The 13,757-nt window shown below is 46.0% G+C and overlaps 7 protein-coding genes and 1 non-coding gene across 9 annotated transcripts; 4 read left to right on the forward strand and 4 right to left on the reverse strand.

The window, feature by feature from the left end:
- Positions 1–41: 41 nt before the first annotated feature.
- iotaTry (iotaTrypsin) lies at positions 42–1,087 on the forward strand. Its single transcript, XM_017250661.3, has one exon. The coding sequence runs from the start codon at positions 107–109 to the stop codon at positions 878–880; it is 774 nt and encodes a 257-aa protein (XP_017106150.2). The 5' UTR covers positions 42–106; the 3' UTR covers positions 881–1,087.
- On the reverse strand, positions 920–1,006 carry TRNASTOP-UCA (transfer RNA opal suppressor (anticodon UCA)). Its single transcript has one exon. It is a non-coding gene; the product is annotated as a tRNA-Sec (tRNA).
- A 152-nt stretch (positions 1,088–1,239) lies between the features above and the next one.
- Positions 1,240–2,312, reverse strand: LOC108131667 (death-associated protein 1). Its single transcript, XM_017250665.3, has 4 exons — positions 2,181–2,312; positions 2,055–2,118; positions 1,638–1,726; positions 1,240–1,575 (listed from the first exon to the last, which is right to left on the reverse strand). Exons 2-4 carry the CDS (start codon positions 2,098–2,100, stop codon positions 1,420–1,422), a joined length of 291 nt encoding a protein of 96 aa, XP_017106154.1. The 5' UTR covers positions 2,101–2,118; positions 2,181–2,312; the 3' UTR covers positions 1,240–1,419.
- Positions 2,313–2,359: 47 nt separating this feature from the next.
- On the reverse strand, positions 2,360–3,092 carry ix (mediator complex subunit intersex). Its single transcript, XM_017250662.3, has one exon. It carries the CDS (start codon positions 3,002–3,004, stop codon positions 2,447–2,449), a length of 558 nt encoding a protein of 185 aa, XP_017106151.1. The 5' UTR covers positions 3,005–3,092; the 3' UTR covers positions 2,360–2,446.
- A 45-nt stretch (positions 3,093–3,137) lies between these two features.
- san (Probable N-acetyltransferase san) lies at positions 3,138–4,217 on the forward strand. Its single transcript, XM_017250663.3, has 3 exons — positions 3,138–3,289; positions 3,427–3,750; positions 3,817–4,217. Exons 1-3 carry the CDS (start codon positions 3,282–3,284, stop codon positions 4,037–4,039), a joined length of 555 nt encoding a protein of 184 aa, XP_017106152.1. The 5' UTR covers positions 3,138–3,281; the 3' UTR covers positions 4,040–4,217.
- Gr47b (Gustatory receptor 47b) lies at positions 4,217–5,591 on the forward strand. 2 transcript variants are annotated; one of them, XM_043210785.2, is made up of 3 exons: positions 4,217–5,167; positions 5,226–5,387; positions 5,448–5,591. In XM_043210785.2, the coding sequence occupies exons 1-3, from the start codon at positions 4,217–4,219 to the stop codon at positions 5,589–5,591; spliced, it is 1,257 nt and encodes a 418-aa protein (XP_043066720.1). The 2 variants fall into 2 exon arrangements, with proteins under 2 accessions (XP_043066720.1, XP_070134211.1); XM_070278110.1 differs by having other exon boundaries at positions 5,226–5,334; positions 5,431–5,496.
- On the reverse strand, positions 5,592–11,678 carry LOC108131662 (cyclic GMP-AMP synthase-like receptor). The gene is made up of 4 exons (XM_017250658.3): positions 11,461–11,678; positions 6,723–6,916; positions 6,004–6,656; positions 5,592–5,941 (listed from the first exon to the last, which is right to left on the reverse strand). The coding sequence occupies exons 2-4, from the start codon at positions 6,883–6,885 to the stop codon at positions 5,735–5,737; spliced, it is 1,023 nt and encodes a 340-aa protein (XP_017106147.2). The 5' UTR covers positions 6,886–6,916; positions 11,461–11,678; the 3' UTR covers positions 5,592–5,734.
- LOC108131660 (pneumococcal serine-rich repeat protein) lies at positions 10,090–13,746 on the forward strand. The gene is made up of 3 exons (XM_017250656.3): positions 10,090–10,489; positions 12,010–12,160; positions 12,223–13,746. Exons 1-3 carry the CDS (start codon positions 10,303–10,305, stop codon positions 13,697–13,699), a joined length of 1,815 nt encoding a protein of 604 aa, XP_017106145.2. The 5' UTR covers positions 10,090–10,302; the 3' UTR covers positions 13,700–13,746.
- The last annotated feature ends 11 nt before the right edge of the window (positions 13,747–13,757 follow it).

The raw sequence follows: 13,757 nt of genomic DNA on the forward strand, positions 1-13,757 counted from the left end.
ACTACTCGAGACTCTCTCCTGGCCAGCGATAAGCTCCTATTAGCTAGCGATTAACTTTTACAACCCTTCGAAGAGCCCACGATAGGAATGCTTCTTGTGTACATGCATGACCAGTTTGCACCTGGATTTCGACATGTTCGCCATTCTTTTGGTCTGCTTCCTACTCGGAGGCGCTGCGGGCTCTGCAATCGAAGGACGGGTTGTGGGCGGTAATGACCAGCTCATCCGGAACGCCCCCTGGCAGGTTTCCATTCAGATCAGCGCACGTCACGAGTGCGGTGGAGTCATCTACAGCAAGGAGATTGTCATTACGGCCGGACACTGTGTGAACGGCAAGTCAGTGACCTTGATGAAAGTCCGTGTTGGAGCGGAACATCATAACTATGGCGGAACCCTAGTACCAGTGGCGGCGTACAAAGTACACGAGCAGTTTGAATCCGAGTATCTGCATTTTGACATTGCTGTCCTGCGTCTTTCCACGCCCCTCACATTGGGCCTCTCCGTCAGAGCCATCAATCTGGCCAAGGAGAGTCCCACTGCAGGCGAAGTAGCCACCGTCACCGGCTGGGGTTACACGAGTCCGGATGGAGCGCTAGCCGACGACCTACAAACCGTCCAGCTGCAGATCATCGAACGCGGAGAATGCGCCTCGGACAAGTACGGATATGGCTGGGACTTTGTGGGCGAGGAAACCATCTGCGCATCCAATGCGGTTGGAGATTCCTGCACAGGTGACGCCGGAGGACCAATGGTAGCCAACAAAGTTCTGGTTGGCATCGTTTCTTGGGGCTATACGTGTGCGGATGAAAACTACCCGAGCGTCTATGCGGATGTGGCCAAACTTCGAACTTGGATAGTTAAAGCTGCCAATGCTATTTAACAAAATTGTACAAATTGTGCTAAAAAAAATAAAACAAGTCGCCCCCCAGGTGGAATCGAACCACTTCGACGCTAATCGACTACGGATTTGAAGTCCGCACCCCGGACCACCGAAGCTCAGTGGGGCAATTTCATTGTTCATATTTCCCCATTTAAATAAAGAGTGTGCTGAAAAAGCACTTGAGAATTATTAGAATTGTCTAAAGCAGATTTTTTTAAGTCTTGTTTAAACAATGGAGATAAATTAAGATAAATCTCAGGAGGGCTGATAGTGTTTTAGGTAAAAAATATTTAAGGAAGTACGAAACAGGATCATGTTTCTTTTTTTTTCAGTAGTTCAAAAATCAAAGACTTAAAATCTACAAAAAAAGGACAATATATTTTATTAAAAATATGAAAAAAAGATGCAAAGAAATTCATTTGGAATGCAATAGCAAAGATACTTTAAATATATATTACTTATAGAGGCAACTTCAATACCATTTCGTACATGGAGAATTTCAACAAAGATCATGGTTTAAAGGAATATTGGGCTCCAGATCACTTGCGTGGCTGCTGGATGTGGATCTGTGGCTTCTGCTGTACGGCTACCGGGGGCTTGGCAGAATGGGCCACCTGGACTGAGGCGGGCGTAAAGCCAGTGTTGTCCTTAACGGGAGCACCGCTCACCGAAGCCGAGTTTACGCTAATGGGTTGCTGTAGGATATAATTTAGGCATTTATTTTTTAGTTTTTGCTATATATAATAATAAAACTTACAGTAAGTCCAGTGCAATCTTCGGCATCCTTGGGCGCACGTTCGGTAGTTGGTGCTTTGTGCTGCACAATTCTCATGCCACCGGCTTTTACTAAAAAATTAAATTCAAAACAAATATTTAAGTCACAGTGCAGAGTATGTATGACGTCAGCAGAAAGAAAAATATTTTTGGACGCAATTGTTGTGTTTGTGTGCAGCCGCGCGAGTGTGTGAGTTTGTTTACTTATCAGCTTTGGCCGAAACAGGTTAAAATACTGATAAGGCAGTAGATATTGGGGCTATTGATACGAATCGGTATATGGTTAATTGCCAGCCAGGCATTCTATCATCCGGCTTATTGAATTATTAAGAAAAACAAAAACATTCCTTTTCAAACGCACACACCCACGTCCGCCGCACACCAATGCAATTGCACTTACGTGCAGGTGGGTGTCCGGCCACCAGATTTGGTTGCTCATCAGCCATTTTATCTGGAATAGTAAGCTAAAATAAAATTAGCCATTATTTAAAAGAAAATATAAATTATAAATAAACTAAAATTATACCTTTTGTTTAGAAGTAAATAAATGCACCGCAGTGTTTTGCTTTTGCGTTCTAATTGTGACACGTAGAGCTGCAAGAGATGGACCTATCGAAAAATCGATTTTTGTGTGTTTTATCGAATATTCAATGAAATCAAAGGGGGACCACATTCAAAACCAAGAAATATTTAATAGTTTTGAAATTAATATAAACTTTTGTATAAAATACTACTTATTACTAGCTTAAGTTTAATCGTGGTAAATAATATTAACTAATGAGCCTTTAACTATCAATCAGCTTGCGAAATGTTTTGTGCTGCACTAATCAGAGTGTCGTGGATGTCCTTTGCCGACTGGACGTGAACCCGTACAGTATTAAGATACGTGGGATACGGGATGGGACCGGCGTTCTCCGGCATGAAGCTCTCCATTCGCATCGGCGTCACCGGTCCTGGGAGATAGTGATTTGAAGAGTTCTGCTGCTGGAGGCATTGCATTGCAGTCTTAAGATGTATCTCGATCTGGTCACAGTAAGCATAGAAATCCTCCAGATGCTTGTCGAAGCGGGGCACATGGTGCGCTCCAGTATCGCGTTTGAGATTATCCGCCAGGTTGTTTTGCTGAAGCGCAAATGCGCTCGATCGGATGGTCAGGAACATTGATTCTCGGAGTGGCGTTAGCAGATTCTTCACTTTCGAAATGTTGTCCAGTTTCTCGGCCTGCTGTTGCTGCTGCTGTTGTTGCTGCTGATGCTGCACAGGCACAGGAACGGGTGGTCCCGAAGGCGAAGATTGCATCACCTGCATCATTTGCGGCCCGGACATGGGCATCATAGGGTTGGGGTTCATCTTCCACTAAAATTTTATTATTTTCCTCGAGCAATAAATTTCTTCGACAGTGTTTCGTGCGACTGTACAATCGATAACCGATTACCAGAAGGCGTTAGGGCCTTTTTCACACTACGTCTGGCAGCGCTGTCATTCGGACACAATTTTCGAGACATCTGGCAATCGATAGCCAGCAATCTGGACAATCAGAACAGCTGTGGCGCTTTAAACACATTTTTCTATTAGAATTAACAGGCGCAAGGCGCGTTTCTAAAGCTAAAGTAATTATACGGCCGTCATGACTAGGTAAGTCGGAACGCTAAGCGGGCTTTGCGGGAACACCGAGAGCAGGAGCTGCTCAAAAATTATAACCTAAAATCGCCGCCTCGCTTGGTCTGAAAAGTGTCCTGCATTTTATTTACGCTTACCCTTCCCACCTGCAGGAACAGCATCGAACTGGGCGACGTGACGCCACACAACATCAAGCAGTTGAAAAAGCTAAACACAGTTGTGTTCCCGGTATCCTACAACGACAAGTTCTATGTAGACGTTCTAGAAGCCGGCGAGCTCGCGAAGCTGGCCTTCTACAATGACATTGTGGTGGGCGCCGTCTGCTGCCGCATTGACACTACCGAGAACCAGCGGCGGCTCTATATCATGACACTAGGCTGTCTGTCCCCTTACCGCCGCCTAGGCATCGGCACTGTCATGTTCGAACACATTCTCAACTATGCCGAGAAGGACGGAAACTTTGATAGCATCTTCTTGTAAGTGAACTAGCTGAACAAACACATATATTTGCAACAAAAGCTAAATCAACAAATCATTTGCAGGCATGTGCAAATTAACAACGAGGGAGCCATCGAGTTTTATAAGAAATTTGGTTTCGAAATCGTAGACACCAAGGAACAATACTACAAACGCATCGAGCCGGCGGACGCTCATGTCCTGCAGAAAACCTTGCGACGCACTGCACCCAACTCGAACAACTCTGCCAGCAACAACACCGCCAACTCGAATGCCCGCAACAAAGCACGCCAGTTTACTTTTGTCTAAAGATGTGATACGAAACGTATATAACTACTAGACATGAAGACATGGAGAGGCGGCCGAAACGATGTATTCAATTAGTCCGATCATATCTATGTGTAATCAATAATAATTAACCCCTGCGTGGGAATAAATAGTTCTGTACGGCTCTGGCCAGTCATCATTTAAGTTCCTACAACGGCAATGCATCCCGACGATGGCTTTCTTTACTGTTACCGGTATCTTTACGGCTTGATGTTCTTCTGGGGCTTAATCACGTTTCAGGCGAAAAGTTCCCGACATGGTGGAGTCAGCTCTACCTGGTTAACGGTAAGCTACGCCCTATTGGCACGTCTGTTTGGAGTGGCGGGTCTAATAACAAGTGTGGCGGTAAAGCTAAAGGATCCACAGATGGCGTCTGCCATGTTTAGCCACCTGACACCGCTGGTGAAGGTGATTTTTTCATGGGAGTGTCTCAGCTGCTCGATTACCTATGTGGAGTATTGCATTTCGCTGGATGCGCAGCGAAAAAAGCATCTGGAACTACTTGACAGCCTTCAGGAATTCGATGGGTTGATTTCAGAGAAGTTCCCGTTGGTAAAGTGGAACTACCAGCGCACCCACAGGAAGTACTGGTACGGCACTATGATCGTGGGCTTCTGTTTCACCTCCTTTTCCTTCTCTTTGATCTTCGACACGGTGCGGTGTAACTGCGGCCTTCCGTCCACGCTGCTGATGGCATTTAGCTACACCCTCCTAACCAGTTCTCTAGGATTGGTGGGCTTTGTGCATATTGCCATAATGGACTTTCTGCGCCTCCGTCTGCGTCTTATTCAAGTGTTGCTGCAGCAACTTTACCAGTTCAAAGGACCAGATAATGAGAAGGACATTCACCAAAGGATTGGACACTTGTTCAGGATGTCCAAGCGCTGTTGCCACCTTTTAAAGGGGCTTAATTCAGTGTTTGGATTCGCTGCCGCCGCTGGGCTCTTCTACGACTTCACCATAATGACTTGTTTCGTCTACGTAATCTGCCAGAAACTGCTCAGCAGAGAGCCCTGGGACTTGGAGTACACATTCATGGTACTCCACGTCTCCATACACACCTACAAAGTGATCATCACCAGTACTTACGGGTATTTGCTTCAACGTGAGGTCGGTAATTGCAAATACTTAGGTTAGAGCAATAAAAATTGAAATCTTTTTATTTCAGAAAATCAATTGTATGCATTTGCTAGGTAATTACTCCAAATCCTTTCCTAACCATGAAATAGCAGCCCGGCAGACCGAGGATTTCCAGCACTGGCGGATGCACAACCAAGGTAGTGCCGTTGTGGGCAGTACCATACCTCTCAATGTTTCTACAATTTACTTGGTGAGGGATGACCAACGTCTGGGTTTTATATTTATCATTTTAGGGATATAATTTCTATAGATATACAACGGAATGGCCAACTATGTTATTATCCTGGTGCAATTGCTATTCCAACAGCAGCAGCAGACCAAAGATCGCTCCAAGACACTGGTCAGTAATGTGGAAATAGTGGGACCCATAGGACCCATTACACATATGGAGTAATTCAAGTAATTTTATTTATTTATTCACTGGCTTATTTACAAAAATAAAGTTTAAAATTCAATAAAGATTATTAAAAATATAAAATTAAAACGCATTTGGGTATTTAAAAGAAACATAAATCAAAAACTAATACAAAAATCAGCTTATTCAGTTAGAAAGTGAGAACTGCAACGCTCATAGGAAAGATTATATTGGTGGGGATATGTTTTTAGAGTCGTGAATGCGCTATCCAAAATGTCAATATATTCATTGAGTTGTTGTGGCTTAAAATTGGAGAGTAAATTCCGGTCCATGTAGCCAAGGTATGGCAAGGAATGGTCCTCCAGTGCATCAACCAGGTGGCCAAGGATCTGCATCGAAAACGGATGACATCATAATTTGATTCAAATATTCTATTTGGGGATACACTTACATTTATAAAAACATTCTCTAAGTTCAAATCCTCAAAATCATCGCGTGCTATTACATTAATGGCACACGTCACCAGATGGTAATTGTGGATCTTAGGGAGACCTTTGGTCTCGCACAGTGCCTTCAACAGCATTACGGCCTTTTGAACAAACATCCCACCTTCTTCGAACAATCGTATCTCTTCCCGGACATCGCTCACCATAAATGTGCAACCATGGGAGCGTTTTGGTCCTTCAGCAGCCATTGGCACCACCTGACAGTCCATGTCATCGAAAATCACTTTGATCGCCGGCATAAAGTCAATGGAGAAGGTATGGTTATCAGACTCCGCCCATATTGTGTGGCAATTATAGCCGGGCTTGTATCTGAGATAAAAGGAACTATTGCCTCTACCTCTCACTGTTCGGCCAGATACATCTAATAGAATGCTCTGCATCCAAGTCTGGACTTTCTCTCGCAACAGGTAGCAACGGTGATCCAGCAGCAGATCCTCAGTGAAGTCATTATAGGGTAAGTCCTTAAAGTCCAGATGTACCATTCCCGGACGATGTAGATCCGGGCGTACGCAGATATTTTCGTAGTACGGAAACTCCAATTCAAGCATAACGTCATACTCGTCATTGTCGTACATTCTGATTCCGTGAGCCGTACTTCCTAAAGAAGGAGGAAGTACTTCCTATTAAGCTATCTTAATAGTTTGAAATTTCCTTTAAAACTTACCAAAACCTATACCATTTACATTACAGGTAGACTTCACCAAACGATTATTTTTAACCAAATTAAGGACGAACTCCTGAACTGTGTAGAAGTCCTCATGATCCGTCGCAGGACTTTGCAAGTTACAAAGTATATTTTCCAAATAATACTCGAAGGTAGAACTCATTATTTTCAAAATATAGATGTCCTTCAAATTGCTGAAAATATTTTAATATAAATTTTAACTTAAGGATCAACAAAATCCAAGATTATTTAGGATTTAGACACCCGTCGCTTTTCAACGCTAGGATAGAACTGGAATAGGATTTTCCTTAAAGATCTCGAAGTATAATTGTGGTTTTGAGAAGAGTAGTGTAACTTGAAGTACTCGAGATCGAGTTTCATGTTCCCTCTCAAAATATTGGGTCACAAAATATTCCACTCCAAAACGTGTTATATTTCAAAGATTCGTAATAAAATTATGATCCTACAATATTCGAAAATATGCATTTTAAACATTTTCTTAAAGGATATATGTATCTGGAGATTGGATGTTGAAATGAAACTGTTTAAGTTGAAAACTTTAATTTAAAGTTAATCAATAAAATAAATGATGAAGTGCAATGGGATGACCGACACACACACACACACATACATGAAAGAGTCCTGGGGTCATTTGGATGTTTCGGGGTCAGGTGTGCAGGTATACATACATACATATGTATCAATAAGTAAATAGTATATACCAGATCTGATACATATGGGTGCTTTAGTGCAGATTGCATCAAACTTCGTTAGGCGGCTGTTTGGGTTTAGGTTTGTTTCAAACCGCCTACATTATATACATATGTATATTCTTTGGCATGGTATATATTTGTATATATATTATATACATATATACACACGCACACATATGTGCTGGGCGGGTACACACGCAAAGCAAAGCGTTCGCCTACTCCGCAGTCCGGACATCGTTTATCGATTTGCGAAAGGCAACAACAGCCGCAGCCTGCTGCTACAACAACAACAACAATAGTGCCACCAACAACATATACAGCGCCAAAGCAGCAGCAGCAACAACAACAACAACAACACCACCAACATCAGCACCAGCAGCAGTAGCAGCAGCAACTACAACAGCCATACAGCTCCACCAGCGGCGGTAGGCCGCTCTCCTGCCCCTCCGCCCAACGGCCCTGTTCAGTGCTCCGCAAAACCTCCCACCTCCACCACCCCTCACTCCGTCCTGCCCCCTCACCACCCCCACCACACTCTTTTTTGTGCCAGCAACATACAGCAACGCACACAGCAGCAGCACACACAAATATACATTCATACATGTATACGGGTGACATACAGACAAGCCTTCGCCGCCGAACGCCAAAACGCCCAACGACCCTCCCCCCATCGGCCTGTTCCGGCCCCCTCTCTCTTGGCCGCCCTCTATTCCACGAAATGTTGCTGTTGCTGGTGCTGATGCCGTTGCTGTTTGGGGCTGCCTGACGATGATGATGATGATGATGATGAAGACAATAATGTTTGGAACGATGATGATGTTTCGAACTGGCAAACCGGGAGCTGTGTGGTATGGTGGTAGATGGGGGGGCGCGAGGACGGGGAGGCAGGGAGGACGGCCGCCAGGACGAGGCGTACGAGATAGAGGGACGAGGGCGGGACATGAGCGGGGCTAGCTTGTGAGCGTGGGCAGGCGGTTGGAGGTGAGGTATAAAGTGTGAGGAGGCGGTGGAGGTGATGGTGCTGCTGATGGTGGAGTAAAGGGGGAGGCAGACGTCGCTGTAGGAGCTGTCGCTAGACCGAGCCAGAGCGAGAGAGATTGTGGGGCAGGAGGGCCAGAGAGAGACGAGAGACGAGAGAAAAGCGAAAAAATACTTATAATAAAAGCAACAAAAACCCGCACAAGCTGAAAAGATACAAACATCCATACCTACATACCATACCATACCATACACGCAGCCAAGGCACACGAACACACCGATATAGAGGCGCCGTCGTCGTCGTCGCCTGGCTGTGTGTGTGTCTGTGTTAGTTTGGGGCCTCTGACCGCCTCTACCCCCACGCTCCGCCTCACCCTCCTACCCTCACCCTGCCCCCATGGTTTCTGCTGTTTCTGCTTCTTTCTCGGCTTCTTCTTCTTCTTCTACTTCGTCTTCTACTTGCACAAGCAGAAGGAGCCAAAGCGGCGCGGTAAGCCTGCCGAGGGAGCAGGCTGTGGGAGGGTCGGGAAAGGGGTTAACTGGTCGTAGGTTTTGCAGCTCCAGCAGCACCAACAGCAGCAGCAGCAGCACCACCAGCAGCAGCAGTCGCCAACAAAAACAACTTGAGTCGCAAAAAGACAAGAGTCGCAAGTGGAAGACGGCCAGGAGAAGTGGGAGGAGGCATCAACAAGCCTCAAGGAGCAACTGCGATGGACAGACGTATCCATGGCCTGAAGTCCGGATCGATGGAGCCACTGAGCTCTGGGCTCTCCCCAGCAACATTAGCTTTAGCGGTACACTCTATTTTTAGATGACTGTTAGAGATCCCATTATCCTGGCTGCCTCGGTGGGATATCCTTTCGATAGTTGCCTTCCTCGAATTTCCTTATGCCAATTCAATGACCTTGAACTTCGCCAGTGCAGGCAGCGGCACGTGATAATGTTGATGTTTCTGGTGCAACAGTTTCGCAGGGAATTGCATTAAGCTGCTTTCGCATCTAGCAGATTTCGTTGCTGTTGCTGCCACAGAGTGCGGGTGGGTGGGTGATGCCGGCCTGGGGTAATGGGGGGGGTGGATGAAGGGGTGCAGCATCGCGCTGCTGCAATTTTGTCGCGCTCACACACCATGCATCCATGTACACAAACAATCCAACATCCAAGCATACATAGCGACTAGCCAGTGCAACTAGCAACAATAACAAAAAGACTCGAGAGTGGGTCTTTTTTTTTTTTTGCCTGGTGGGCGGTTAGCGCAGCATTGCCGCCGTTGGAGCGGTGCGTCCTCCGCCATCCACCTCCACCTCCTCTCTCTCTCTACCTATCTGTGGTAATACCCCCCTCCCACCCACGGAACCAACCAATCCAACCAACCCCTCCTCGCCGCCCTGGCTCTGCCTGGTGTATCATGATGATGAGGTTGCCTTCTTGTTCTTCTTTACACGTCCTCCAACGACGACGACGACGTTCGCTCGCTGTTGGGGCTCAGCTTTATTGTTGTTGTTGTTGTTGTTGGTGTTGCTGCTGCTGTTGCTGCTGATGTTGTTGGTATGCCTGTGTGAGTGTGCGCGCGGCAGGAGGGTGGCTGTGTGTGTGATTGGGAGTGGGGAGCGGTTGAAGTGGAAAGAGGAAGCAGAGGGAGGCACGGTCTGTCGCTGTCGCTGTCGCTGCTGGTCTGTACTTGCAGCTCTCGGTCGTCGTTTCATTCAAGTGTCCAACGTTTGTCGGAGCGGTCGCACAGAACGGAATAGTCGGACGGTTCGCACAGTTTTCCGCAAGCTCTACACACCGTATAGTGTTGTATATGTACATATATCTCTGGTTCGTCGGCTGCGTTCGTTAGGCTCTTCCCGAACAGGCGGCGGGCAACCGTTGGACATCCGTGGGCTAGCATGAAGGATGTGAAAGTGGCGCGCGCAATCAGCGAATCTTCGACCACCTCCGATAACACCTCCGACTTCATCGAGATCGTCAAGAAGTACGATGTCGTCTACAACAATCACAATCCGGACTACAAGAACGTCGAGGTGAAGCTGAAGGTGTGGACCCAAATCGCCGACGAGATTGGTCTCTCAGTGGGTAGGTAAACTATACCTGGATACCAGTTACCAAGCTAGCAGCTAGCAGCTCACAGTTCGCTGTCCGCAGCAGCTGCCCCCCACCCCACCCTAACATGGGTGGTGGACCCGCCGCCTCCCTTTTGCGGAGACCGAAAGGAGGCGGCGGCTGAAATTGAATTACGTAGAACAGCGACACAGTACAGTTTGTAGGTATTATGTAGATATATATATATATATATATGTACATATATATATGAGTGTGTGTACCTGCCAGCGGCGCCGCCAACCGCCGCCCGGCCTGATATTTTTCGAACGCTCGGTGTATATATAAAAGCGCCAGAGTGTCTGTATATGTGTGCGTTGTGTGGGGGATACGGGGCGGGAGTGGGGCCAACAAATTGCAGCGAGAAGCAGAAAAAAAAAAATAAAAAGGAAAACACTGCCACTGGCACGCAGAAAAAACAAACAAAAACAGAAATGAGCGAAACTGCGCAGGGAGAGAGAGAGAGAAGAGCGTAGGAGAGCTTTTCAAAACAATAACATTGCGTAGGGTTGCCGCATTCTACATCCAACCACCTGTACGAAAAATAATATTTCATAAATCAAGCACAAATATCTATTAAATAACTATAATTATGTCTAATAACAATAAAAATATCCTTAAAATAATTCTTATATGTTTTTTGCATAGTTCTTTTAATCTTTCAAACGAATTGCAATCTACAAAACAGCAACACCCTGTATTTGCAGTCCCTCAAGTTTTTAAACATTGGTTATTTATTATTGTTTCATAGCGGTCACATTTCGTTCTTCACTTCCATTCTACTTCGATTCGGCATCTGAATTCTAAGAATCCTATTTCGTATGTACATATACAGAAGCACCTAAATATGTCTTATGGAAATAGGGTAATTGGGTTTGCTTTATTTCGGGGAAGAACACGATTTGATCGCTACTAAAGATAATATGTATGTAATGTATGTACATTACCTGGTGATAAGTGATATTTTGTAGCCTTATAACCGATAGGGCAAAACTATTTACATATATTTATGTAGAATTCGAAGAACTTTTATGATTTGCTGATATGATCACGCTATTCAACAACTTTATACTGAAAAAATAGAGTTCACTTTTAGGAAAATAGAATAGTTTCAACTGTGATGCGATTTGTTATAGATTATATTTTAGAATACAATACGTTTCTACGCCTTCTCGCGAAATCAAAATGCAAGCGAAGACGATTTTAAGTGCCCTTTTATTTATTGACGCGGAAGGCTTTTTTAGTCCAAAACTAAGGCGGTCACACTTTGTGGAAGTTTTTAAAAATTTGAAATATTTTGAACGTTACACCAAAAATGATAACTGTTGATAACTAAAATGATATCTGTTGAGGATATCAATGAATAACTAATAACTGCTGAATAACTAATATTAGTTACCGAAGAACAACAGAAACATTTTTAGGACCTTATAAAAATATGCAAATTATGTAAAATTATTTAACTATTTGTAAAATTTTCCTTATGTTTTTTACAGAGGCTTCTAAACGGAAATGGAAAAATCTGAGGGACAGTTACACCAAGTATCTACGCTCGTTTCGCGTAGGAACGAAAACTTCCAAGAAGTACCAGTATTGGGCCCATGCCGACCACATGGAGTTTCTTAAGCCCTTCCAGGGACCGGGCAGGTAACTACTTCTAATAATAAACTATTTTGAGTACATATATCAATAAATATTCATATTTTTAGAAACTCTGCAAACGGAAATGGAAAATCAAATGACGAGGATGACACGGAATGCGATTTTGGCTACCAGGTCTTGGCCAAGGCGGCCAGTAACGGTGGCGAGGACGAACTAAAAATAACCATCGCCACTGCATCGGCAGGCTGCTCGGCAATTGGCACGCACACGGTTAACACTTATACAACCGCTCTGAGTAGCACAGCAGCTTCATCCTTGACACCCGGTCTTGGAGTGTCTACGCCACCGAACATGATCTCCCCGGGCAGCAATATGGGAGGAGGGTCGGGAGCAGGAGGACAAAACCACAATAGCAATAGCAATGGAAGCGCCACAGGAAGCCTCAACTGTGCAGCAGTAGCTCCGCTCAGTGCCCTGACTCCACCGGCAACCAGTGGCTGCAATTCCGCCGTGGTTCTACCATTGCCCGTCTCACCCGCGACATCTGCAGCGGCTGTCACTAAAGCCAATGCTAATGCCCTGGCTTCCTTAGCCACACACCTGCCCCTGGGAATGGGTGTCGGCGGTCTGGCACAGCAGATGTTTCCGCTGGCCACGCTCAAGGCCGCTGCTGTGGCTGCTGGTTTGCCACTCCCACCCACCGTAACGCCGCCTGGATGCGGAACCTCTGGAGTTCCAACGTCTAACACCAATGTAGGCTGCTTGATCATAGAGCCACATCTCTTTGCCGCTGCCGATAACTTTAAAAAAGAGCTTACCGCGGCTGCAGCTGCTGGAGCTCCACTAGGATTATTCCAGAATTTGGCCAACCAGGTACAAAATGCCAGTCGAATGAATGGAAAATGCGGGACAGGCATTGGTCTGCCCATGGGCAATCCCACACCACCGCCTCCGCCTCCAGCTCCTCCCGCCTCCAAAATCCGAAGAGTGCAACCATCCCCTCAGACGACAGCCATTAATCTCAGTTGCTCGAACAGTGCCGTTCAACTACAAAACCAACAGCAACACATGCCCCAGTCAGCGCCCCAGGGACAACAGCCATCACCAGCCAAGACGCGCAAGATAAGCGATCCGCGGTTCCCAAGCGATTGGGATGTTTCGGCTGTGCTCCAAGCAAACCGTGACTTGGATGCCAATACTCTGTTCTTCCTCAGCTTGGCGCGTCAGGTCCGCGCCATGCCTATGAAGTTCCAGTCCCTGGCAAAAATGCGGTGTATGCGAATAGTCAGCGATCTCGAGCTTGAACTGGAAAACTTTGATTGCAATGGCGGAGCGCCACCACCAGACGATTCGGGTGGAGGTGCCGCAAATCTAAAGTACTGCAGCATAGACACACCCCCACCACCGCCGCAGGATGGTTCTGTGGTGATCCCTCCTCCACCAGTCGGTCCCGAGGGCTCCACGGAGCACTTCGTGTATGTGATGTCCCCGTCGCGGGTCGAGAGCATGATTGACATCTCATCCGACGAAGAGGCCACCATGAATGGAGTGCCCACCCCGGCAGTGGGCTCTGGGCAGGTTTAAGCATATTCTGTACATGTTATCCCTAAATTAAATTCAATTAATCTCAACATTCACAATT

Source organism: Drosophila bipectinata, chromosome 2R (genome assembly GCF_030179905.1).
Source record: "Drosophila bipectinata strain 14024-0381.07 chromosome 2R, DbipHiC1v2, whole genome shotgun sequence".
Classification (NCBI taxonomy): Eukaryota; Metazoa; Arthropoda; class Insecta; order Diptera; family Drosophilidae; genus Drosophila; species Drosophila bipectinata.

Bases quoted from the DNA above. Each gene is read 5' to 3' on its own strand.
- LOC108131667 (XM_017250665.3), bottom strand. From the start codon at position 2,100: ATGGCTGATGAGCAACCAAATCTGGTGGCCGGACACCCACCTGCAC. The intron at 1,727-2,054 runs GTAAGTGCAATT...TTAATTTTTTAG, and splicing joins GGCCGGACACCCACCTGCAC to TAAAAGCCGGTGGCATGAGA. The intron at 1,576-1,637 runs GTAAGTTTTATT...TATATCCTACAG, and splicing joins AAGATTGCACTGGACTTACT to CAACCCATTAGCGTAAACTC.
- LOC108131660 (XM_017250656.3), top strand. From the start codon at position 10,303: ATGAAGGATGTGAAAGTGGCGCGCGCAATCAGCGAATCTTCGACCACC. The intron at 10,490-12,009 runs GTAGGTAAACTA...TGTTTTTTACAG, and splicing joins CGAGATTGGTCTCTCAGTGG to AGGCTTCTAAACGGAAATGG. The intron at 12,161-12,222 runs GTAACTACTTCT...TCATATTTTTAG, and splicing joins CCCTTCCAGGGACCGGGCAG to AAACTCTGCAAACGGAAATG.
- ix (XM_017250662.3), bottom strand. From the start codon at position 3,004: ATGAACCCCAACCCTATGATGCCCATGTCCGGGCCGCAAATGATGCAG.
- iotaTry (XM_017250661.3), top strand. From the start codon at position 107: ATGACCAGTTTGCACCTGGATTTCGACATGTTCGCCATTCTTTTGGTC.
- LOC108131662 (XM_017250658.3), bottom strand. From the start codon at position 6,885: ATGAGTTCTACCTTCGAGTATTATTTGGAAAATATACTTTGTAACTTG. The intron at 6,657-6,722 runs GTAAGTTTTAAA...CTCCTTCTTTAG, and splicing joins TGTAAATGGTATAGGTTTTG to GAAGTACGGCTCACGGAATC. The intron at 5,942-6,003 runs GTAAGTGTATCC...TTTTCGATGCAG, and splicing joins TAGAGAATGTTTTTATAAAT to ATCCTTGGCCACCTGGTTGA.
- Gr47b (XM_043210785.2), top strand. From the start codon at position 4,217: ATGCATCCCGACGATGGCTTTCTTTACTGTTACCGGTATCTTTACGGC. The intron at 5,168-5,225 runs GTCGGTAATTGC...TTTTTATTTCAG, and splicing joins GGTATTTGCTTCAACGTGAG to AAAATCAATTGTATGCATTT. The intron at 5,388-5,447 runs GTGAGGGATGAC...TAATTTCTATAG, and splicing joins ATGTTTCTACAATTTACTTG to ATATACAACGGAATGGCCAA.
- san (XM_017250663.3), top strand. The intron at 3,751-3,816 runs GTAAGTGAACTA...AATCATTTGCAG, and splicing joins AACTTTGATAGCATCTTCTT to GCATGTGCAAATTAACAACG.